The following is a 26,137-nucleotide window of genomic DNA, read 5'->3' on the forward strand; positions in this document are numbered from 1 at the left end:
GGATGTGGACTGCCTGCTGTAGGCTTGGGGATCCCCATCCTGCTGCCCTCCCCTGGGGGCCTCCATAGCCCAGTGGGTAGGACCTGGTGCAGGAGGGGCAGGGAGGCTCGGTGCCGCTGCCAGGATACCCACACTGGGCACACCCCCATGGTGAGGTGGCCCCTGCTTACCCAGCAGCAGTGGTGGTGGTGCAGAGTTGTGCCTCCACTGTTGCCTGGTGAGCAGGGGGTGTCTTGCCATGGTAGCACTGCTGATGTGGGGGTCCTGGCAGTGGCACTGAGCCTCCCCACCCTGCTCTGCCCTCCCATGCCAGGTCCTGCTCTTTGGGCTGTGGAGACTCTGGGGGAAGGGCAGCAGGGTTGGGAGCCCTGAGCCTGCAGCAAGCAGCCTACATCTGCCCCGACCCCCTCAGAAATCTGGGGGGCACCCTTCCTGGGTGTGTGCACGCTGCCAGGGAGCCAGCCCCCCTGCCACCTTTGAACGAGCTGCCCGTGGCTCCATCCTGTTCCCTTAGGCAGGCCCCACATTCCTGCCTGGGCCTCATGCACTGGCCCGGCTGGCCAGCAACCCCAGCCCAAGCCCTACCCCACTCCCTCCCTCACTGTGAGGGCCTCAATCTGTTCTCCCCTCCCCACCCCTACAGACTTACCAGGAGGGAGTTGCAGGAGCTGTTCTTCATGCTGCCTGGCTGCCAGTTGCATATGGATGTGCGCACATGCACGTGGCACCCCCTGCCGATCACCCTTCTCTTGCTCTCTGCCCCTCCTCCCCCCCCCCCCCCCCCCCAGCACCTGGCAGCCCCTTGCAGGCTGGAACTCTGCCAGCCTGCAAGGGGAACCTGCCATTTCCCACTTTTTTCTGTGATTTTCATCATAATCGGTCGACACTGTTGAGTGTCTTTGCAACTCCATTTTTTATCTTTGAGAGCCCAGATGGGGTCACCACCCCAAGGTTGGAAACTGCTGATCTAGATGGAGATACAAACACTTTGCTGATGAGCTTACAGTTGATGCACAGATTTGTGGGGAATCCAGAAGAAAGTGAGTTACTCATTGATCTGTATTGCCTAGTTAAATGGCCACAATCCAACAAACTGTTTTAATATAACCACATGTAAAGTGACTTATTTGGGAGCCAAGAATGCAAATTACATTTCCAGGGTGGGAGACTGTGTGGGGCAAAGCAGAAGCTCAGTGGAATTTTGTGGTGGCATCTTTGTAGTCTGTCCTCTTAACTTGAACTGTCAGTGCAGTTGGAAAAGGGTTTATTTGATAAATTAATGTATAAAGAAAAGTGTCAAGTAGAAGTACAGAAGTGGTTTTGTCTCTGTTGTAGTGTTAATAAGAGTATCGCTAGAAAACAGTGTTCACTTCTGGTGCTCATGCTTCAAGAAGTGGTTGGGAACACTGAAGCAAGTCCACAGGCAGGTTGCATATGTTTTCCAGAAGCTGGAAAACAGACCATTCAATACGAGGCTTAAGGTGTTCAAGTTACTCAGCTTATCAAAGAAAAGACTGAAGAATAGGTTGATCATTGTGTATAGATGATTAGGCATAGAAAATATAATTGGGGAACTTTTCAGCTTTGTTGCCAAAGACACATCAGGTTCCAGTGAGTGGAAATTAGAGGCAAACAAATTCCATCTTGAAATGAAACATAGCTGTGAGGGTTACTAAACTCTTGAAGGGGACATGGTCAACTCACCTTTGTATGGGGTGTTTAAAATAAAATTGAAGAGATTTCTTTAAAACTATGGTTTAATCCAGAATCTGGGAGAAATTATGTGGCCTGTGTGTGTGAGGTTGAGAGGAGGGATGTGTTCAGGTTGGGAGTTTATGACAGTCTACTCGGGAAAGGACAGCACTGCTATCAGTATGCTCATCCCATTTGCAACTATTTTTGTTTTTTTGCCTTTCTCTACCTTATGGGCCTTGTTCATTTGCTGGATTTCCTTTGCTTACTTCAGGTAATTCATTTCCTCAAGTTAAATTCCACCAATTTTCTGGGTGCTGGTAAATTTGGTCACTTCTGTTCTATGTCAGAACAGACAGCTTAATTTTATGAAGACTGAAATAATGTAGTCTAACTAAAGTTTTGGGGCTTATTAGCATACCCAAATGCAACTTTTCAGCCTGTCACAGCAGGTTAAACTAGATGATCTCTTAAAGCCTTAAAAACTTGAGAACTTTTCCAGAGGCAGCTTTCCTATTACTCTTTACACTACACTATATTGTACGCCTGTTTTAATTTGGGATAATTTTTCCAAATATGCCTTTTACTGCATAATATTAGCTATGTTGTTGTTTACTTTACCTGATAGTATACATACTTAACATTTAAACATTACTTAAACACATTTTTAGAGATGTATAAGTTTTAATTTAAAATAATATACAAAATATTTGACTGTAAAAGGGAAAGTGGTTTTACAATATACTTACTTTTAATAAAGAAAAAAATGCATTTTAGATGTAGTATTATAATAATTTATTTATATGCAAATAGTGTGTTCATCCCAGATGTGGAATGAGGAAGCTATATTCCATTCCAGTTACTGGTTTATATTTCATTTTAGCATACATAGGCCATGTTTTCAACCAGAGAAGATGTATTAAAACAGTCTTGCAATGGGTAAAAATTATTTCTACTTAAGTATGTTATGTTTGGCTGTTTTATTTGGCATGTAATGTTGATTCTATAATAAAAAGGTGATTTCCCCTCCCCTGTAAAAGAACGGGTTTGTAATTGTGTGAACAAAACAGCAAGTATAAATTACTGTAGTTCCCTGGACAAAATGTGTATTTCAGTGATTTTCAACCAGGATGTTGTAGCACCCTGGAGTGCCTGGAGATCTTTTCACTGGTGCTGTAGGGTGCTATGCAATATCAGCACTACTAGTTGTACACACAATTCATAGAATAAACCCAGAGATTTCAAATAGGAATCCATAGTGTTAAATGCATTCTAACCTGTTGTGGGCTTTTTGAGTTCTTTGCAAATGAAAAGTTGCTCTGTTACTTTCCTGTAGTCCAAAAGCAAGTGAAAACATAAGAGCTAGCATTTTCTGAGGAGTGCCTCGAGTCCAAAAAGGTTGAGACCACTGGTATATTTTTATGTTCAAATATCCAGTTAGATGTATTATTAAGTATGAACAAAATGTACATACTTATGTGTCTAGTTTTTCCTTTTTTAATTACATTAGAGTTTGGATCTATTTCAAGACATGTTTATATTTGGCTGTAGCAGGCTCACCTTTCAGAGCTTGGGTTGAGTCCCAGGCTTGAGATCCTGCTGTTTTGATGAGTGGAGCTCATCCAATCAGGAGGCAGCAGGAAAAATAAAGTCACACACCTTTCCTGAGGGGAGGGGCAGAAGAGCTCCCCCGGACCTGATTGAAGACTGTAAACAGTCAGGTCTGGAAGACTTCAGGGGTGGAGTCCTGGAGTGTATAAAAGGAGCTGCGTGTCCGGCATAAGGAGCAGATGCAGCGAGGGACTCTAGAAGAATGGAGCCAAGAAAGGCTGGGGAGCTCTCCCCCAGCGGGCAATAGGCCCTAGGCTCCTGAAGCTGCCACTGCAGGAGCAGCCTTGGGAGTGGTGCAAGACCGCTTGGGCTGTTGCCGGCGCACAGGGACTGTGCACAGAGACCTGGCCCTGGGAACAGTGTAAGACTGCTCAGGCCCATCGCGGAGCATGGAACCTAGGCTTTGAGAGCCGCAAGTGGTGGCCCAAGTCTGCAACCCCGGCCTTGGGGGCCACAGTGAGTTGGTTTAGGCCCCATATCCCGGTAGGCATCCAGGCCCCACAGTGCACAGGGCAGCGCACAGACCCAAGACTTGGGAGCCAGGGAGCAGCAGAGCCTGCTTGGGTTAGCCACCCAGCATGAGGATGGACAGACAGAGCCTGAAGGGCCCAGCTTGTGTTAAAAAAGCCCTCAGTGCTGAAGCCAGGGTACAGGGAAATAGTGCAGCAGCATGAGGCCCAGCACCCAGTAGCAGTGGTACAGCAGCTGAGAGGAGCTGAGCCCTCAGTGCCCAGAGTGGGGCACAGGGTGAGGAGGAGCCCAGCAGTGCAGGAGAGGCCTGGAGATGTGCTCCAGGGGAGGACGCCCCCTCGAGCTGTGCCACCTGAGGAAGCATGAGTCATTGGGCCTTTGGGATACTCCCTGAAAAAGTCCGCCCTCTTTTATAAGCGGCCCTATCATTTGAAGATTCTGCCACCTCTCTGAGGACCTGCAGTAGAGTACAGGCCCAATCTGGAAAAGGTAGTGTCCCCCCTGACTCTGAGACTCCTGGAGCATTAGCGCCCCCTGAAGCCTGGGAACCACTAGGGTTCAACGTATCTCTAGGGTGGGACCTCTATAGAGAAGCACAGCACCTATAGCAGCAAATCGCCTGGTCCGAATCCTGGACGAGCCCCCAAAATATAACCCGGGTACACCAAAGGGTGTGCTTTGAGAGAGATGCCAGAATTTCAAGCAGATCCCTCTTTCATCCATAGAGTTAGCTCTAACCCAAAGTTCTTAAGTATATACAATTTGTTGAGTTATTGTATACATAAACATAAAACTAAATATCATACATATATTTACACAGTAAAAATTAACCAATAACCAAGGTCAAACCCTAAATAACACTATTTACAACATTATGATACCACATTTCAATCACAAAATATAAGGCGCAAACATGGACAGTCTTAATAACATCTATTTCCTTAATATAGTCCCTGACCCATGGCAAGAGATAGTCCTTCCAATGGGGTCCCTTGTCGGGGGTGTCCAGGAAGCACCAGGGGCCCCTCCCCTTAGGGCCTGGACTAGGTGGGGGAGCTGCTCACCCAGCCCCTTCTCTAGGTTTTCCCGCCCCAAATATCTTTCTCCTGTGGGACCCAAGAGCCCAATGACTCACGCTCCCTCAGGTGGCGGTGGTCAGGGCAGAGCTCGATGGGGTCTCCTCTGCTGGAGCACCTCTCCTGCACCACTGGGCTCCTCCTCACCCTGTGCCCCACTCCGGGCACCAAGGGGTCAGCTCTTCTCAGCTGCTGCACCACCACTGCTGGCTTCTGGGTGCTGGGCCTCACACTGCAGCATTACTATTTCCCCATGCCCTGGCTTTGGCACCAATGGCTCTTTTAGCACAGGCCAGGCCCTTCAGGCTCCGTCTGTATGTCCTCATGCTGGGTGGCTAACCCAAGCAGCCTTCGCTGCTCCCCGGCTCCCAAGTCTTGGGAGCTGCCCTGTGCACGCTGCCCTGTGCACCGTGGGGCCTGGTTGCTTGCCGGAAGATGAGGCCTGAGCTGCCTCACTGCGGCCCCCAAGGCCCTGCTGGGGTTGCAGGCTCAAGCCACTGCTTGCGGCTCCCAAAGCCTGGGCTCCGTGTACTGAACCGTGCACCGTTATGGGCCCGAGCAGTCTCACACTGCTCCCAGGGCTGGGTCTCCACACACTGTCCCTGTGTACCGCCAACAGCCCAAGCGGTTTCACACCACTCCCAAGGCTGTTCCTCCAGCGGCAGCTTCAGCAGCCTTGAGCCTATTGCCTACTGAGGGAGAGCTCCCCAGCCTTTCTTGGCTCCACTCTTCTCGAGTCCCACCCTGCATCTGCCCCTTGTGCTGGGCACATAGTTCCTTTCATATGCTCCAGGGCTGCACCCCTGAAGTCTCCCAGACCTGACAGTTTACAGTCTTCAATCAGATCCAGGAAAGCTCTTTTCCACCTCTACTCAGTAAAGGGGCGTGACTTTATTTCTCCTGCTGCCTCCTGATTGGATGAGCTCCACTAATCAAAACAGCAGGATCTCAAGCCTGGGACTCAACCCAAGCTCTGAAAGGTGAGCCTGCTACATGGCATTAAAAATAATCCTAAGTAAGTCACTGTTATAAAGAAACGAAATGCAAAATAAGCCAGTTCTGGTAGCTAAATTGCTTTACCATACCTAGCCTAAAATTGCCCCTCCTGTTGTGTAGAAAACTATTTAAACATACCAAATTCAAAGTGCAATGAGCAAGGATAGAGGAAAATAGTAATGTGTTTTTTAGCTTATGAAAAGCTACTGATAATCCAGTGAGAGAGATTCAGTCAAAGGTACAATTTGGGTTTAAGCTAATTTCAAGGCAAATTAAGTACACATTGGTCCTCAGTAAAATGGTTTGATATCTAAATTCTATTTCGTGTCTCTTTCAGAACTAACTATAATCGTCTGTATGCTTTTGTGTCTATAGAAGTTAAAGGCCAGTACTTATTTGCTGTAATGAGAGGGAGGACAATCTGCTGCGGACTTGAAAAGGACCTTTCAAAATGAATGGAAGATAATGGAAAAATAAAGTGAAGCATTTGAAAGTTTTAGCTCCACATTTTCCATTTCAAGTTGCTTTTGGCACTAAGAGGGAGTCATGTTTGGCAGGTAAAGGATTGAAACAAATTTGATTTGTATATGGCAGTAAATCATATTGTCCTAACTGCTCCCAGCTTCTGTTCTTATGTTTTCTTTCTTCTTATCCCATTTCCTTTATTCCTTTTGTTTTCCGTTTTTCCAGTTCTTCTGTTGTGTTCATATCTTCTTTGCTTTTCTCTCTCTACCCCCAGCCTTATAGTCAATTGTTTTGTATTTTCTCCCCACTCTTCCTCCATATCAGTCACTTTTTTCACCTTTCTTCTTCTAAGGTATGTTGGGACAGTCTCATTTGCTCAGATATATCATATCATTAAAAGAAGTACACTTTTTTTAAACCATGTAACTTACCAACATAAGGTAGCAAGAGAAGGATATCCCTGGTAAATCATATCTCTGGTAACTCAAAACTTTGATTAGAAAGAAGGGTTAACAGGCAAGTTACAGGTAAGAAGCAATTAATATTGATTCCAGCTGTCTTATTTTGTTTTAGATTGTGACTTGAAATTTTGGAGAATACACAGCAATTCTGGCATGGAACTGTACAGTGTCTCACAGTTCTTTAGCTGAATACTGCCCCGTCAAGAAAGCAATCAAGCTAGATCCAAGTGACGGCTGTAAAAATGCATGACCAAAATCAAGATTCAATGCAACTGAAAAAAGAAATCTCCTTGCTCAATGGGATCAGCCTCATAGTAGGCAATATGATTGGTTCAGGTATTTTTGTCTCTCCGAAAGGAGTTCTCATCTACAGTGCATCCTATGGGTTGTCACTGATCATTTGGGCAATTGGAGGAATTTTTTCAGTGTTTGGAGCTCTCTGCTATGCTGAACTTGGAACCACTATCACCAAGTCAGGAGCCAGCTATGCATATATCTTGGAGGCATTTGGGAGCTTCATTGCATTTATTCGCTTGTGGACCTCACTACTGATCATTGAGCCAACGAGTCAGGCAATTATTGCTATCACCTTTGCTAACTACATAGTGCAGCCTGTTTTCCCTTCTTGTGAGCCTCCTTATTTTGCTTGTCGTCTCATTGCAGCTGCTTGTGTGTGTAAGTATTGTTTAGAAACGGTGGTAATTTTGTTGACTTTTAACACACAAGTTACTCCCATTAGATCTCAGAACTGTTGCTCCCTGCATCTACAGCACTTTATTACAATAGGGATAGAAAGTGGTTTCTAGCTCATAAGCAGCATGGTTTAGATGTTTACATCTTCCTCATTTATGAGAACAAAAGGTAAGCCCTCTCTTTACTTAAAATCTTGTCTGCATTGAAAAATAACTTAGATGAGTTATTTCTCAACTTCTAGATTAAGCTAAACCTACAAGTTATTATGAAATAGCTAATGTACTTCAAATGCCTGCTCATAATTTAATTTCACAATAATTTTCCCATGTAGACAAGCCTGTGGCTATACCCTAGTTCAGCCTCTGATTCTTCATGGAGGAATATTTAGCCTTTTTGTGTAAGACAGAAAGTTATAACATTCACTTGCTAACTGAAGGCAGAATTAAGCAGTTCTGACGAGACAGAACATGCCATTGAGAACAGATTCAAGAATTGAGGGGAAGTGTTTTGCTGTCAGCATAATGACCAAAGGAATTGGGTGAACACCCAGTTTGTGTCTTGGATTCATAAGGACTGTTTGAAAGGCTTAGTTTTCAGTCTCTCAAGTTATGTAGCTGCTTTGGCTGAAAGGTAGCAGAGAGATGAATATACTTGCTGGACGACAAGTATTCCTTCCAGAGCAGCCTGGGTTTACGTTAAGAAAAAGGTACGCTTCAGTGTGTTTATACCCAAATCTGCTTAGCTTCTAAGTAGCTACATAAGCTGTACTGTAGAACTTGGAGGAATCAACTTTTCTGTTTCATGGGAAATTCTGGAGTTTTAAAAATTGCTTTTGAACTGGAAGAAATTTGCAATGTTTCCAGCAAAAATAGCTTTAACTGCTCTAAAACATGTTCTCATTCTGATTTCAGCTCCTTATACTTGGTTCTAATTTAAGGTCTGAAATGGAATACTTCATTTGATTCATAAATTACACTTTTTGAAATACAACATTTTGGTTATTTCAACTGTCTAAAGACTTTTTTTTTTTTTCCAATTTTTAATAAAGTTTTGTTCAGGTTGACACATTCCCGCAGGAGGTTCTGTTTTAAAAGAATAGTGTTATTCCAACAAAAAGTTATTTCTTTGGATAATTTCAGTTGGCTCTTGTAAGGAGGTGTAGCTGCAGTGTGAGAGGCTTTTTTTGAATACCTTTCAGAATCCTCTCTGTGAAAGTGCGGAGGCATTGTCATATGATTTTAAACAATACAAAGTAGCAAATTGACAAGTTAGAGGGAGACATGAATAGAATATTTAATTTCTGGTTTCAAGAAAGCTTGTTCAAAGTACTAGCCTATCTCTGTATAGCCACAGTGCTAGTCTTCCACCTTCCTTTGGGCACACCATCCACCTCTCTCACTTGCCACACCTTGTTAAATGATTAGGGTCTTAATTAGGCAGGAGGCTGCCCTTTGAATGCCGTGTTCTCCTGGGCCTATGTATGTACCTCCAGCCATCCCTGTACTGCATCCCAAGTCTCGCAGATGTTTCTAACAGCTGTGCTCTGCTCCACCCAACTCAGCTTAGTGTTAGGCCTCTTGCATTCTGCTCTATTATAGGCCACACTTATACCACCTCTCACTGTGGCCTTTCTCACTCCACCGCCTCTCACAGTCTCTCTCATACTGCCCCTTGCGGGGCCACGCTTGTACCACCCCTCCTTTTCGGCGGGGCCTAACTCACCCTGCCCTCACCTGGAGGGTCCTTGGGCTTCCTTCCCTGCACTCCCTGGCCAGCAAGCACGTGACCTCTTGGGCACCTCCCACTGCCCTCATCCAAGTGAGTGCTGGGCAGTTTGCCAAACACTGGTCTGACTCTACCTCTGGTCTCTCACTAGGTCACTCACCCAGCTGCTCTCAATCAGGGGCTCCTGATTCACCCTGTTGTTTACTTGTGGCTCTTCCTTAGCCATCTCACCCAGTCAGCCTCCAGCCCATCTGTGGCCTCAGGCACCTGAAGGCTTATCTGAACGTAACTCGGCCCCCATGTTAGCAGGACCTATCGTCAAGCCCACTGCTCGCTATACGCCCCTTCCTCACAGAGACTCACTACTACCCCTCTCTACTCACCCCTCTCTCCAGGCCTCCCAACTGCCACTCTTGTGCAGGCCATTGGGTGCCCCCTGCACCCCGCTCTGCACCTCTGCCTCCACTGAGGCACATACTCCGCCCCCCTCTCTGGGTCCTGGGGGTCGAACAACCCCTGTAGGCTCAGGTGCCACTCATTGGTGTGCATGGCCCACCATTCTCACTCTCCGGGTCTTGCACCCCATACGAGCTCAGGTGCCACACTGGCCCTCTACTGCCTCTGGTGTTAAATAACCCCAGCCCCTGCCTTTGGGTGGGCTAAGGCACCCCTCCTCACCTTTCACCGGGGAGGTAACTGGCCTGGCATTTCTTGCAGACTCCCCCACCATAGGGAGTCCCACCAGGCCACCCTTCAGCACGGTGCAGTTTCAAGTTATGCCCAGGACCAAGAGGTATCCTCCTTCCCCGGAGCCTCTCCCTCACCTCCAAGTTGTTGCAGGAGCAGCAGCTTCACCAGGAGATGTTCTTTCCACAGTGTAGGGCAGCAAACTGCAGCCTCCCACTCTGCTGACCTGGATCTAAAATGGCCGCTCATCGGAGCCGGGGCAACACTTGCTGCCAGCTCTTAACGTGTCAGACACTCGATGTGTTCTGCCACACACCTTCCCCCTTAAACTGGTTCCTGGGAGAGGCTTTTCCCTGCTGCTGTGCAAGCAAGCTCCCACGCAGTTTGTAACAGTCCCAGTGTGGAGAGCACTGCACTGGTGCTCTGCCACACTCTGGTATTTTAAAGAAGAAAAACTTAGTCAAAAACTGAACATACGAGACCCCTTCCATTGCTAAGCTGTGTGTTGTAGCCTGTTTGCTGAAGTTACTTTGCAAAATGTCATAATATGAACATTTTCATGATTCATGATTATTCACATATATCAAGATAGTATAAGAAATGACGGTCAGCATAAAGAACCTTGTCACCGTACAAGTGATTTATTACAGTGGCCATTCATAGTAGAAGTTAGATGTAAGGCCATTCTTTTTCTCAAGAGTTCCTTGGAAGCTACTTCAGTCCTAGCTTTTGAAATATGATACTTCTGTTTTTCACATGGTCCTGCCAAGTTCTATGAAATCTTGTTCAGCTGTTTCTATTCACTAGGTTTTACAGGTCACAAGTGTCATGCTTATATGAGATCATCACTGTTGTTTACTTTGTGAATTGTTACTTTTTTGTGGGGCCCCTGGACTAAAGCAACCCCCAGCACGTGTGCCAGAGCATGGCACTTAGGCCATTTTGCCCAGCACTCCACAGCTGGCCAGGGCTCTGGGCAGCTGCTGCTGGCCACAGAGCCCAAGTTTCTTGCAGCAGGCATTGTGGGGAGACTGCAAGCAGCCCAGGCTTCATGGCAGGCAGCAGCTGCCCAGAGTCCAGGCTGGAGGCTGCAACCAGTGTCCTGGGGTCTGAAGCCCTGACCTGGCTGTGGCCAGCAGCAGCTGCATGTGTGCCTTGGGGTGCACAGCAGGGAAGGGGCCTAGGGCAGTGCAACCCTGGCTCCTTTCCTGCCATGTGCCCCGAAGTGTGTGTGCAGCCACTGCTGCCATGGAGCTGGGCTGGGGCTCTGGACCCCAGTGCAGCTGTTTATAGTCTGGCCGCTGCCTGCTGCAAGCAACCCAGACTCGGTGGGTGGCAAGGGCCTGTCCAGAGCCCAGATTGCCTATAGTAGACAGCCTCAAGATTCATTACTGGTAGCAGCTGCATGTGTGCCTTGGGGAACACAGCAGGGAAGGGGCCAGGGCTATGCTACCACAACAAGCATCAGGCCCTCATGGCTCCCTTGCTGTCCATCTTTAGCATGCCAACATCTTCCAAGTCCAGGTTGCTGGGTTTTTTGGCACCTGACCCAAAAAACATTGCCAACCCCTGAGCTAAAGCATGCATGCAGCACTCTTCTTGTTGGTCATCTCTTGCACCCTGGTTTAAATTCTTTCCCTTGTACTTTTTATTATATTTCTTTTGGGCTTGCCATTTCATCACTTTGAAGAAGTCACTTTGATCCATGTACTTAAAATACATGGTAATCTAAGGCTATATATAAGCTTGGAAAAATGTGGTTGAAGTTAACTGCCCATACCTCACTTGCTAGTGCAGATATGTGTATCTGAGAGAGGTGTCTAAAATTCAGGGTTGAAATTGATTATTTATTTATAATCCTAATCAATGCAAAAATTAGAATTAAAGAAAAGTATAAAGATTGAGCTTTGAATATGGCATGTACAATGGAAGCCTTTCTGATACTCAGAAATAAAAAGGAAAAAATGAAGAATGCAAAGGGGAACTAATATGAGCATAGTATGTAGCAGCAGCAAAAAGAGGAGATCACTGGAGACATTTTATCACACAATTGTGAAGATAGACACTACCAGTTGGAATATTCATGAAACTTAGAAATCTGCCTTTCTTTTTGTTGTGGGAAAGTACCCTCAAAGTAACAATTCTGAATGTTTTCAGCTATCTTGGCAAACAAGGCTGATATTGACCTTTTTGGAAACTTGATTTTTCAGATATTTCATCATAACTTAAGATGTTTTAAGTATGTGTTTTTAGCTTTGAATGTCTCACTTAAAATTGAGCAGTTTGTGAATCTCTAATGCTGAAGGAAAACAGAGAGATAATTTAAGGGCTTGTGCATCTGTGAAGTTAGTGTACAGTAAGTTAGGTTGTAAATTTACAGTGCACTGGCTATTCTACCCACAAGCTTACTGTGACTTAGTTTTCCATGTAGACTAGCCGTAAGTGGGAATACTAATTGTCTATAGTTAAAGGGGCCAAGCTCATTCAAGAAAAAAAATTTAAATTCACACGGGACTGTAAATTTGGAGTTCCCTAGCACAGCTTCTGATTTCTGTTTTCATCATACTGACATCGGTTTTAATAAATATTTTTTCCATCAGATATACGTTGCCTTATCTGTGGAGCTTACGTTATTAATTGCTCTTGAAAGCACTATTAATTGCTCTTAATTTCACAGTTTAACGAAGGTGCAGGAAAGTGTGACACACAAAGGTTCTTTCCTTCACTTCTTAAAAGGGGAGGAAAAACATTTACAGTGTCACTTCCCTATTCTTGCTTTTGTCATAAATTAAGGAACTGACATGACAGTTTTGCAAGTATTGCAGATACTTGCAAGGTAGGTTCAACTTTAAAATGATATGGATAAGAACTTAAAACACATGTTTAACAGAAGATTGCTCATAGTTTACTTCTCCCTTTTTTGTCTCGTAGGTCTTCTAACATTTATAAATTGTGCCTATGTTAAATGGGGAACAAGGGTGCAGGATGTATTCACCTATGCCAAAGTCATTGCCCTTATTGTCATCATCGTAACAGGAATTGTTAAACTATGCCAGGGTAAGCTTGCAAAATTAAAATCAAGGTTGGTAGGTTTCCTTTGCATTTTTTCTGAACTATACCCCATCAAATAATTGAGAGCTTCAGAAATTTGAAGTAGAGATTTATTCAATTAGATAATCAGTTGTCCTTATGATTCTGTTGACATTTTTAAAGGACTGTCTTCCAAGAAATAAAATCTTAGTTTTGATACACAGGTTAAGTGGTTCAAAATTCAGGGTACACAGTATGACTTGGAAGATTGTACTATTTTATTTGTATACATTTGTTGGAAGTTCTGGAAGGATACTCTCAAGGGTGTTAGAACTTGCAGTTTTGTTTTGGAATAAAAGCATGTATTTCACTGTACCTGATCTCTGTTTGTGCTCTTGTGAGTAGACTAAGTTTTTAACTGTAGAAGAATATCACTTCTGCATGGTAAGAGTTGTCTACAAGAATAGAAAGGTGGTTCAACAGTCTCTAGAGAAACTGAGACTCTCTGGTTTTTGGTTCAGTTGGCAACTTTGTACATCATCCTAAAACACTCTTCATTAGCTGTGTCTTACCATAATGTATGCATTTTCTTCAATCTGTACACAGGACGTTCAGAACACTTTCAAAAAGCATTTGAAGGATCTTCTTGGGACCTCGGAGACATTTCTCTTGCATTGTACTCTGCCCTGTTCTCTTATTCGGGTTGGGATACACTTAATTTTGTAACAGAAGAAATCAAAAACTCAGAAAGGTAACTAAGTTAAACTTGTAACAGTTTTTCAGTCATTCACTCAGTGGCTGTCTTTCAGTGAAGTTTTTTTGAATTGACTAGACATTTGATTGTGTATGGGAAAGCTACTCTGTGTTGACATAACTCTAGCACTATATGGAAACTCCAGTCAGGGATTATAAAGCTAAAAGGTCATGAAAGTTAAAATATTTTAAAAATGAGAATGTTCTAATGGCTTCTGAATACTATGTACAATGTTTTACTTGGCATTCAGGGCAGATTCTTGTATATCATGTATAGTACTGTTCCCGGTATAAGGCAGAGGGTGAGATGGTATTTATATCTGCAATTTCTCTGATTATTTCAATCTTTCAATATAATCCATACCCAAATATGCAAATGTGACACTGACAAAATTCATTTAGTTCATAGGTTTGAACTTATTAATAAAACATTCAGTTTAAAAATTGCATCATTCTTCTGAAGGTTTTTATTACTATTAACAGCCAAGATTGCTATAACTGAAAAGATAAGAAACAGGTTTCTTTTTCTCCCCAGTTGACCTGCTTTATGCACTGTAAATTATTTTGCTCTGTTACTTATGACCTTTTTTCACACGATGAGGACAACTGAAGTGGTTTTAAAGTGACATTAGAGAAAAGAATTGGGTGAGGAAGTAATTATTATAACAAGATAACTTATAGCTTTTAACAGACTAGATTTCAGATTGAGAGTCTTTATAAACTGCTAGTGGGTGTCATACTCCTACTTAGAAGAGACATGGTACTCTGTGCTTTCCTTAGTTATCAGATGGTTTTAATTTTTTTTTTTTTTTTGCTATTGGTCTTTTATAACTGCTGTAACAGTCTTTTCACCTTCTTTGAAGATAATCTATTCTGTGATGTCAGTTAAGTAACTTTTATAATGGATCTAGTTAAAGTGAGTTGTCTGCTGGGCATATTTAAACCAATGGAAGCACTTTTTACATCCGTGTGTTCCTATATAAACTCATGTTTCTAACACATGAGACTTTATTCCTAACTTTTAAAGTCACCTTCAATTTCTGGTCACTCACATCACAAAAACATTTATAAGAAATCATATGCGTTTATGACTCTTTAAAATTCTTCCAAAGATGATGACATTCTTCCATAATCATTTTGCCATTTTGCTCATCCAGTCAGGAGGGCTGAGGGAGGAAGGGCTCCCACTGCTACGCAAACCCTGGGAGGGCATGGGGGCCATGTGCCCCTGGATCTGCACATGGGGCGAGGGTGGGCTGCTGCTGTGGGCTGGGGCGGGGCGGGGCTGGGCTGGGCTGGGCTAGGCTAGGCTAGGCTAGGCTAGGCTGCATTCAGGGTGGTGGGTGGTGGTGTTGTGGTGGGAGGAGGAGTGCTGCAGCCACTCCAAAATTCCTCATAGCTCCCCACCTCCCAGTGCCCTGAGTGCAACCCTGGCCCAACCCCCCCACTGGGAAGAACTTGGCACCTCCCCAGCCTGCAGCGGCATCTCATCCTTGCCCTGCACACAGATGCAGGGGCACATGCCCGCCATGCCCTCCTGGGGTGCGTGCAGTGGCAGGAGCCTCGATCTGTCCTGTCACACCCCAATGCCCCTTCCCTCACAACAGACTTACTAGGTGGACTCAGCTGCTCTTCATGCTGCCGGCTGTGCTGTTGGCTGCCTGTGTGCTGCACTGCAACTGTGTGCATGCACGGGGCATTTATCGGTGACATTATCAGCCACATCAGCCCAAAAAAAGCCGATTGCCAATACTATCAATTTTCCTTATATTGGTGCAGATTCGGTATGGAACCGATGTATCAGTGCACCTTTGCTTCCAAGTGCTTGACTGCACTTCTTTGTGCTAAGGTCTGCAGATTTATTACAACAGCTACTTCAGCCTGCCTGCAAGTTGGGCACAGGTCCAGAATCATCAGTCAGTGACAGCAGGGGAAAAATGTCCCCACTTCCTTGAAGTTCTCCAGGTGTTCTTCTGGATCTCCAGAAGCATGCAGGTTGGCTCATACCATCTGTCTGGGGAGTTTTTTAGATTAAATTTCAAAATCCTATTTCAAATGTTTGGACTAAGAGTTTTTTTGAATTTGCACATCTAATTACATCTGTGTATAACAGCTGCGTTTGATTTGGAAGGGCAGGGGAAGTCCCCTCAGCTCTTTTTTTTTTTTTTTCTTCTGAGGTATTTGCAGTGTCCGTACAGACTTCAGGGTAACATATGGGTGATTAAAAGCCTAGGACCTATCTTTCTTCTACTATCATTTAGCAAGCGTCTCATTGTGGAGCTCTGGCTGTGTTGTCGGAATGCATTTCCTGCACAGTTCAGTATGTGTGGGGTTGCTTTGCCCCTCCACTTCCCTGCAGAGGACAGGAGCCAACAAAATTGGATAGGCTAGCTGTGCTAAGATGCAACCCAAGTAGGTGGAATTGCTGCAAGTCATTTTAGGAAGCAGGCAAGATTGTAAAAGACTTGGAAAGAAAGTGATACTAAGAGAACAGCATACCAAATGGAAGGTCAAGTTTTAGTCTCTAGCAGCTTTGCCCATGCCAGTTGTGCCTAGTAACCTCCTCCTCTTCCCCAGGAAAAAAAACAATGTGGGAGGATTGGAAGCAAACAAGATCAGCCTTTCTGGGGACAGGGAGATCTGCAGCAACTTGAAATATTTAAGGGCAGTCTCTGAGCCCAGTTTCCCTCCCCTCAATAAAACAGGATTATTGGGAAAAACTTTTAAAGTGGAGACAAACTGGTACCATTCCCCTGCCTTCCTTTGCAGAGTGCAGCATGGGGGGGTAATAGATTTCAGCATCTGGTTTCCCTTCTCAGCTTCAGAGTGCAGCAGAGTAGATCAATAGAGAAAACATAGGCTATTGACATTGTTGATTCCAGTAGGAGTATGTACCCCCCCTTAGGCAAGGAAGACCAGCAGTCTGAGGCAGAATTAGAAAATCAAATAGTAAAGTATATTTTGTGGAGAGCCTGGTGGTAGGGGGGAATACTATAAAATTATCAAACTAGAAAACACACAACCATCAAGGAAGAGTTGTGTGGAAAACTTAAAACTACAGTTTACTTAGACAAGTCATAACACTATATTCCTCCTTATGGTCACTGGGAAACTGAAATAGAAGATTATGAATTTTCTGTTCCACCTAAATGATTGGGAAGACATCAAGTTTTCATCCCCACCTCCTGCTGTAGTTCATTATGACTAAATTATTAAGCTGTCATTCAGCTCTGGCTGTGGGCCATTACAGTTGCATCCTGATCATTTGTATCTGGGTGATTCTCAACTAACTTTGTTTGCCATGGACAGCCAGATTAAGGGGGAGTTGCTCAGCTGTTTGCTGAAGGTTTACTTCAGAAGTTTCACTGAATCTCATCATTAGTCTTGCACAGCTGCATGAAGAAAGCCACAGCAAACAGTGAGAGCACCTCAGCATGTGTCCCTAGCTACTGGGCAAACTGTTATCTTCTCAGGAGAGTTAGGAACCTAAATGCAAAGTATCCAGGATCTACTGGACTTGCCCCTTTTGCAGGTGGCCATGCCTTGCCACTACCTCCATTCATCCCTTTGCATATGACTCTGGAATGATGAGACGGAAAGCAGCCCAGATGTGTAGGAAGGAGGAAGAGGGGGAGGCAGAATGAATTTAAATGTTTTCTCATGCAGCTATTTAGGGCTTTGGTCTGTAGGCTCAGAGACACAGATGAATAACTTCCTGGTGTTTTAGTGATATCATGGTGAACTCTAGGAAGGCTGAAGCTACTCTAATCAGAAAATTTTGTATAACAATCTTCCTCCTACTTGACACTATGGAAAGGAGTATGGTGCAAATGGCAAGTTTAAGCACTCAGTAAAGCACACCAGGAGTACGTACTGCTTTGTAAATGGTACCTAGGGGTGTGTGTAGATGAAACGGGGGCCCTAAATTGAAGTGGTGGGTTTTAAAAAACACTGCTTCAATTTAGGGCTGATTAAACCCCCATGTCATGCACACTTACCTGCCTCTCTGGCAGGGAGGGGAGGGTGAGCTGCCGGCGGGCAGAGCAGTCCCTGGGCTGCAGGGGGTGGGGTGCTTCTCTCCACAGCAGCTGTGGCCCCCCCCTCCCCCCCCCACAGGTGGCACCCACCTGCAGGCACCCGGGTTGGGCAGTCCCGGGGGGCACCACAGCCATGGAGGGAAGCACTGGGCCCCCACACAGCTCAGGCAGGCAGGCTCCAGGGAGGGGAGTGGGGGAAAGTTCAGGCTCGCTGTTTTTCTTAGGCAGAGCCTGCTTTCTTAGGCTGCTGCCAGGCTGCCTACAGGGCTTCCTGCAGAGCCGTAGAGCTGCACGGAGACTGGTGCTTTGCTCTGTGGCTGAAGGGGCAGCAAACTAAAACTCCTTGAAGGAGTTTTAATTTGCTGCGCCCCAACTCTTTAAGGCGGATTGCGCTTCCGAATTTTCTACAGAGGCTAGAATTAATATGCAATACGCTGCCAAGGCATGCAAACACCGACACCATTAAAGCAGTGCAAAAGCATTTAGCCTGCTTTAAAGTGTCCTGCACACACACCTCTCGTTTCGTTTACATACAGCCTAGGACAAGTGCAGATGAGTAGCTCTAGTCTGTTGCTTTGAAACATGCCCGCATTTCCTCCCAACTGCTTTATCTGGAATTAGACCAGAATCTCTTAATGTGGAGACAAAAAACAATACCTATAAGCTTTGAGAAGAATAAGTAATTGAGCGTTGTCCAGAAGTAGTTACCTATGAAGTGGTGGAGTAATTTCAGTAACTGTGTTATCATGTTCCCAACAGATCTCAGAATAGTGTGGTATGTATGGCTTTGAAAACTGGATTTCCAACAACCTCTCTGTTCTGAGGCTACTAGCTTTACCACAAGTGCTCCTAAGATTGGTGTGAAATACAGAAAATACAAATAGTGAATTTTACTCACAAGTAATTTGCAGCCATTTGAAGAAAAATTGTGCTGAAAACACAACTTTAATGAATTCTGACTTCTGCACCACTCTGAGCCCTGTTGACCTGCAAATACTACTGCAGGGAGGGACCACAGAGTAGTTCATATAGCCTATGAACAAACTGGCTTCACTGGTATTTACCCTTTTTGTTGTTATGTAGTGCTTCACAATGCATTTCAGAAAATCCAGTAAGTGTGGTTAAGCTTAGCAACTATCAATCAAGGCTTAACCCTAGTTGTAAACATTATACAGAGGCAGTCAAACTGAATGCGCTTCTCCTTTATAATCTCCTCTCAAAATGACTAACACTGTCTGTTTTTTAGGAAGCTGATAGCAACGCACTAGAATATAGAGTTGTATTACCAAAAAGTACTTTAAAAAAGGTAACCTAGGGCTAGAAGACTGTCTGTGTCAACCAGTCTGAGCACTTAGGGCTTCCAAAGCCTTTTAGAGGTAAAGTTGGTAATTAAAAAGACAATGTTATCATTAATTTAGTTTTTTTCCCTATTTTTGTTTTATCAGGAACTTGCCACTAGCTATTGCCGTTTCTATGCCAATTGTGACAGTTATCTATATTATGACCAACATAGCTTACTATACGGTGCTGGATATTAATGCTGTTCTTTCTAGTGATGCTGTGGCAGTGGTAAGTCAAACATATACCATACTGCTATATTGCTACTCTTCAAATTTTAGTGACACATTATCATTTTGTGAATATACAATCTCAAATTGATTGTGACTGTCCTGTGCAATGTTCATTTCCCATAAACCTAAAACAGACCATGTGCATAATTTAATTTGTCCTAAATCCCTGAATCAAGTCTGAAATGGGAATGCTTTTAATGGACATAGCATATTAGTTTCATGTATAATATAATTTAACAAGCTAATTAAAACCAGTTGACAGAATCCAAGCCATTAATATTTTTCATAAGGATTCTAACTAGGCTTCCACTTACAGAGGTGTTTGAAAGATGGCAGTGGGAATGATTAATACATAATTAATTTTTCCTTTATTTGTTCTCACTCTACAGCCTAACAAGTTGAAATAGCATGCTGAAAGATGCTATATTGAACCATTACTTAATCTGTCTTCAATTTCAAGTAGCTCTATAACCTGTTTATAGATTGATGTGTTGCAGTTTAGGCAGATTGAATTTGGAGTTACAGTTTACCACAAGAAGAGATGCATCACTTCAGTATACTTTTTCCATCCTAAATTTTTACTGATTTCTATTATTCCCTGTTTTACATGAGGTTAAAAAAAAGAAGAAGAGGTCTATATCCCAAATGAAAAGTAGTGTTTGAATTTGGATTATCTGGGACTCATTTGTATACAAATCAATAAATTGTATTAATTAATTCATATAATATAGCTTTATAATATAATTTTACATCTTTTTCTGTATTTTGATCATTTAGCTAGAGGTAAATTGGATTTATCCAAATAAAATTATGATTGCAAATTGATTATTTTAAATCACGATAAGTAAGGTAGAATAAATCTTTTTTTAAATAATCAGTATAAATCTTTAGTGTTTGTATGTTTTTTGGTTATTTTCCTAAAGAAAATGAAATCTTTATTTGGCATAGTTCTGTGCTATTTGCTAACCAGGTTGATATGCTACATCCATACACATTTATTTTAAGTATTTATATAGATTAGCACACATTTATTCAGATTCCTATTTTGTATGTTTTTCACTCTTTATTTACTAAATTATGATTTTTTTTTACCCATGATTTGTCAAGCGACAGCTGCAAATTTGATTTCAGTTACCATGTGCAAATTACTTTAAATGTGCAAGTATATAAGAAAAAAAAGTAGCTTATTCAAACATGCTTTGTGTGTAAAACTGATTGATTAAACAAAGCACTGTCTACAGTTAGTAAATAACCAGACTGTTACTAATCACCAGGGATCCTTGTTTTCCTTGATTAAAAAAAAAAATCGCAAATTCTCCGATTAAAACGCCAAATTCGGTAATTAAAATGAAATGCCACTAATATGTGTGTGTGTGTAGGTATGTGTATATAGGTATGGGTGTGTGTGTGCGTAGGTATGTGTATGTAGGTATGGGTGTGTGTGTGTATGTGTATATAGGTATGGGTGTGTGTGTGTATGTATATGTGTGTGTATATAGGTATCAATTGAACACAATGTTTTATTGATGTATTTACAATTTTAAAGCAGTTTGGAAGCCTATTAGTGCCTCAATCACTATAGTAAAATAAATTCTAAGTACCTATATATTTTGGTATTTGATTTGGGGTATTACATCATCATGAGTCCAGTTTTTCTATTTCCCATAGAAAACTGGAGTAAACCGTGATTTTACATTTTTACTGGAGGCAAACGCGGATTTCTCGTTTTACCAGAGGAAACTGCAGATTTTGCAGTTTTGTAATGAGCTCCCTACAGGTTGGCAGAGTTCCAGAGTTTCAGCCTGCAGGGAGCTGGGAGGGAGTGGGAGGAGGGCAGTCAGGCAGGGGACACCATGTGCATGCATGTGGCCCCAGGCTGCCCAGACAGCAGCTCCTGCAGGTAAGGGGGGGTGCAGAGGGGGATTGAGGCCCCTGTAGAGAGGAAGTTAGCTGGGCACGGCTAGGGCTGCTGCCCAGCTGGGTGGTGCTTGGGGCCCGGGGCCACAATGCGCGGCTGCAGAGCCCCCGCAGGGAGCAAGACGAGGCCATAGGTGGCTCATCTGGGGGAGGGGGAGGGCCGGCTCCCCACTGCTGTGTGCCCCACAGATATGTGTGTGGGGCAGGCACAGGCTGCATGCTCAGGTTCCCACCCTGCTTCCCTCCGCCTAGGCCACTGCAGCCCAGCAGGCACGACCTGGCATGGCAGGGTTGGTGGGGAAGCTCATTGTGGTTGCTGCAAGCCGCATGCCGCCCTGGCAATATTCCCCTTGTCTGCCCCACAGCAGTGAGGGGCACAACCCCACTGCTCCAGGGTGGGCAGGGGACACCATGCTAGGGCAGTGTAGGGCTCACAGCGGCAAGGAGCTTCCCCCACCCACCCTACTCTGCCCTGCGTGCCAGGTCCTACCTGCTGGGCTGTGGAGGCCCTAGAAGAGGGCAGCAGGGCAGGGAGCCTAAGACTGCAGCACGCAGCCCACACTTGCCACATGCATGTGCTCTCCTCTCTTTGCTCCGGAAGCACGTGCAGTGGCAGGGAGGCAGTTGCCCCCCCCGCTACGGCTCTGCAACCGTACATTGCAGTCCCAGGCTCCAAGCCCCACACACTGCCCGGCTGGGCAACAACCCCAGCCCTGCCCAACTCCCTCCCTATGGGGGCCTCTATTCACACACCCAGTCCCGCTTACCTGCATGAGCTGCTCTACGCACCCTGCCTGACTGCCTTGCTCCTGTTCCTGCCAGCCCCTTGCAGGCTGGAAATCTGCCATCCTGCAGAGAGCTCTTTGCAAAAGAGTTTCCCTATTAAAATGAAAAACCCTCATTTTTCTCTGGTAAAAAGGAAAATCCACTATTTTCCTCTCTTCTCCATGGGAAATGGAAAACCCATATCCCTGCTAGTCACTATAGCTCTTGTGTGAACAAAAGGATCTTATATTTTCTTACTTCATTTTGATTCATGACTTGGAAGAGAAAAAGAAACATCTATCAATTCCCAATTGGTTTCTTAACCTAGCATGAATTAGTTAACTAAAAGTAAATGAGTATTCTCTCTGCACCTGCAGAAGACATCAATATGTCAAAAGCCTAGTTAGGCATTTCAGCAAACTGGTTTCAGGTGTTTAACTAGGGACTTGCATTAGTTCAGTGGGGTTTTTTTTTCTTAACTTGTACAGCAAAGGTACACTGCTTTAAAAATATTTAAGTAAATATTTGGTAGATTGTATAATTTTAAGGCTTTATCCTGGGTTGTTATACTTTATAAATAATGCTTTACAATGATTTTTATTTTTTAAATCAATTTTATCCACCCAGGTTGGTAGAAGGTACAGAAGTAAAAATTTGTGACATTGCAATTTATAAAAAAAGATGTAAAATGCATAAAACAACTTCAAGCAATCAAACAACAAGCTCTAAACAAAGATAAATTAAACTTGGTTTAGGATCAGTGTTTTATTAAGTGGAGCTAAGTCTTCATGAATATTCATTCCCCAATATTGGCAATAAAAAAAAATTAGCAACTTTCGTGATGGTGATTTCCAGTAACTTGAAGTTATCTTCCTCATTCTCTCATCTTTCTGTTCAGAGCAAAACTAAAAATAAAACTGACTTGTATTCTCCTCCGTCAAACCTTCTGGTGCTAACTTTTGTAAAAATAATGTACCACAGCTTTCTAACTATGACTTGGAAGATGGATTCTAACTTTATTTTTACACCGTTTCTCCTCAAAGAAGATTGAGCAGCACTCATTTAAAAAACTAATTTATTACAGTGTGTACCTCCTTGTAGTGGGGGCAGGGTAGCAGCTAGTCAGCGATGAGCCTTACACCTTGTAGCACCCTTCAAAAGATCTCACAGCAGCTGGGTGCTCTGTGATACCCTTTCTGGCAAAACTGAGTGTTCATGCTTCAAGCTGCTTTGCGAAGCCCTTTCATAAATGCAGATGGATAAGGCTTTAGTCAGTTGACTGCTATTCAGAATCTTTTGGGCACTAGTGAAACTGCTAATGTTAGTCTTGTTCTGTTGCTACTTAGGGAAAGTATAAGTGATACCTGAGGTGGCCACTAGCATTATTCACGCTGGGATGGAAGACCAAAAAACTGAAGGTAGGAGTAGAGTAGCTTTCCCCAGTGCACCTTAGCTGTGAGGTTTTGGGTGGAATGGTAAACTATTTTCCCTCTTTTCAGCAGTCATCAGGAAGTGAAGGACTACCTGTCAGATATACTAGCTGGAGGTTGTATCTGTATACATCACCATTCTAGGAATCCATCACTCTACAAGTAACGAGGAGCTGAAAGAGAGGCTTTGTTGGTAGGGACCTACTTAATTTTCAGCCAGACAAAGGAATTTTTGTGGGTTGGTCACAGCTCAAAGAGCCAATTTCTCACATGTTCCTGGCAGCCCTGGCCCTCGCTGCTGATTGGCAGAGAGGTAGGACAGGTGGGGGGACATTTGTGGACAATTGTGGATTTTGCGGTTTCTGCAAAATAGCAAATTAAGTGGGTCCCTATTCAGTTGATGTTGCTACAGACCTAATTCACAAAAGGTCCTTTTCACATTTGACATTGGTGGCGATGCTGGGAGGGAAGGTTCAGGGGGGGCTATGGCAGATTTTGGGGTGGCTAGAGCCCACCCTGTAGCGCACTCCCCCCTTCCAGCACCACTGCTGCCGACTCTGTGTGCAGACCCAACCCAGTCCATTTGCTGAGAAGAGCCTGGCACTGCCCCAACCCCTGCCTGCAGCAGCAGCCTGCCCCCTCCCTGCACTGATCCAGGGGGCACATGCCCCTCTGTGCCTCCTCCAGGGTGTGCCAGTGTGGGGAGTCGCACCCCCAGATGAGCCACTTGTGACTCTGTCTCGTGCCCTGCTCTGCCCTGCCCCACCCAGCCACACTGTATCCCTCCCCCCATCCTTTTTTCCCCCACAGACTTACCAGCTGGACAGTACTGTCCAAGCTGCTGGGCTGCACGCATGTACACAGCATTTATCAGTGAAATTGCTGGCCACATCAGTCAAAAAAAGCCGATTGCCAATAATGTCAGTATTGCTGTTATTGGTGCTGATATGATACGAACTCATGCATTGGTGCACCTCTAGTAATCAGGGCCTTGTCTTACTGCAAGATTCCAAGTATGTACTTGGGGTTTTCTTCATGGTATTGCCTCTACAGGTTTCCACTTCATGGTTTCAGGACCTCTGTTCGAGCATGTCAGAAAAAAGAACCCACCTGTATCTTGGACTCATAGCCCAGTACTCTAATATATCAGGATTTGGTTTCAGGATAGGTAGTATAATGTATGAATTTTAAACATTTTTCTAGTAGTAAGGAAAAGTCAAACTACAAAAAAAAAAGTTTATACTTTGATTAGATGCCTTTTGCTTTTGCAGATGGATGAAAATGGATGAATGTTTTTATTTTTTGCAAATAAAATATGGCAGTGTAGCTTTCTGTGGAGGAAAGTGTTCCAATCACATGGTGTCAAGAGGCTGTTCTGAGTCTTTGTCAAATTATCTGGATCTTCTGGTGCGCTGCAGCTCATCTAGGGTTGAATTCTAGTTTCAGAAGTTCTTGCATTCTCAGGATTCTTGCCTCTGAATAGGGCAGTCATGTTCTCCAAGAGTTTGAGGTTTATGTCTGCGTCTGCTTCTAACAAGGAAGGTATGCTTACCACACCAATTCTAGGCTTGGCCACTCTTCAGTTTCCCCTTTATGGTTTTATAGCTAGGTTGACTTGTTATGATAAGTGATCTGGCTTCTCATTTCAGTCAGGATTCTCCTTTCTCAGGAATGATAATTTTAAATGAAAAAGCAGTTGTTGGCTGTCCTTGGGTAATAGCAATCTTTCCAGGAGCTATACAGCGTTATTCCTCGATAGTGGGGAGTAAAGATGGAGCTTTAAGATTCTTAAAGGCCTTTAGGTCAGATGTTGCATTCAGCAAAGCAGTGTTCCCAGTCACTGTACACCTGAAATGCCATGATTTCTTTCTTCAGTTGAATTGGTCTACTGCTTTGGAATGTGCTTATGGATCACTTAAGAGCATATGTACCTGTACAGTAACAGGAATTATTTAGGATGTGTTGCCCATACAGACATTCCATAACCCACCTTCCATTCCTTCTGCATAGGAGCCCTACTTGCCTAGGATTCCATGGTTGAGAAGAAACTGAAGAGTATTTGGTCCCTTCTAAGCCATTAATGTGTTCTAAGCCATTACAGCCATAAATACTTTACATTCTCAGCATTAGGCTTTTATTTTTATTTCTGCACGTCAAGCTTTCCTGCTCGCTGCTGTTATCCTACATCATACAGTTTCTTTGAGACTGTTTTCTACAGTAAAGTACAGGTCTGAAAGGAAAAATAGTGAAAGCAGTTCACAGTTCTTACTTCCAAACCCTCCCCCATTATCTCTCTTTCTCTGTCCCCCACCACCAAGACTATGGCAGAGCAAAGTGTGATCTGCCTGGTCAATGTTCTTCTGGGCCAGGCCAAGATAGTAACTCTGAAACGAAATGTGGACCAGCTTGTGTTGTGCTGGGCCATCAAGGGGACACTCTCTGCAAGGTTAGAAGATGGACTGCTGGTCCTAAATGAACCAGCATGAAAGGTATTATGGGGGGGACAAAAGGAGGGGTTCAGTCTCTGCTGATATGGGGTTTTTTTGTTGCTAACAGGTGTTTCAGCCTGGGAGGACTACACATTTTTGCACTTTTAGATTTTAATGTTTTCATAATGAAGAATATAAAAGTCTCCCATCTCCATAATGGATGTTAGTCCTGCCACTTCTGGATAGATTGGTGAGGAGGGCACTTCTATAAAATAAAACTAGAAGAATGGATGAGAATTTTTAATGAGCTTTTGGCATTGCAAAGTTC

At 44.0% G+C, this 26,137-nt stretch overlaps 1 protein-coding gene across 1 annotated transcript in view; it reads left to right on the forward strand.

The window, feature by feature from the left end:
• The window catches only part of SLC7A6 (solute carrier family 7 member 6), a 51,255-nt gene that overhangs the window by 11,745 nt on the left and 13,373 nt on the right, over nucleotides 1-26,137 (forward strand). The window contains exons 2-6 of the mRNA XM_006258159.4: nucleotides 6,222-6,403; nucleotides 6,885-7,447; nucleotides 12,809-12,934; nucleotides 13,514-13,658; nucleotides 19,143-19,266. Of these exons, the coding sequence (XP_006258221.1) occupies nucleotides 7,015-7,447; nucleotides 12,809-12,934; nucleotides 13,514-13,658; nucleotides 19,143-19,266 (828 nt within the window). The 5' untranslated portion in view covers nucleotides 6,222-6,403; nucleotides 6,885-7,014. The remainder of the gene's footprint in view (nucleotides 1-6,221; nucleotides 6,404-6,884; nucleotides 7,448-12,808; nucleotides 12,935-13,513; nucleotides 13,659-19,142; nucleotides 19,267-26,137) is intronic.

Source organism: Alligator mississippiensis, chromosome 10 (assembly GCF_030867095.1).
Source record: "Alligator mississippiensis isolate rAllMis1 chromosome 10, rAllMis1, whole genome shotgun sequence".
NCBI classification, from domain to species: domain Eukaryota; kingdom Metazoa; phylum Chordata; order Crocodylia; family Alligatoridae; genus Alligator; species Alligator mississippiensis.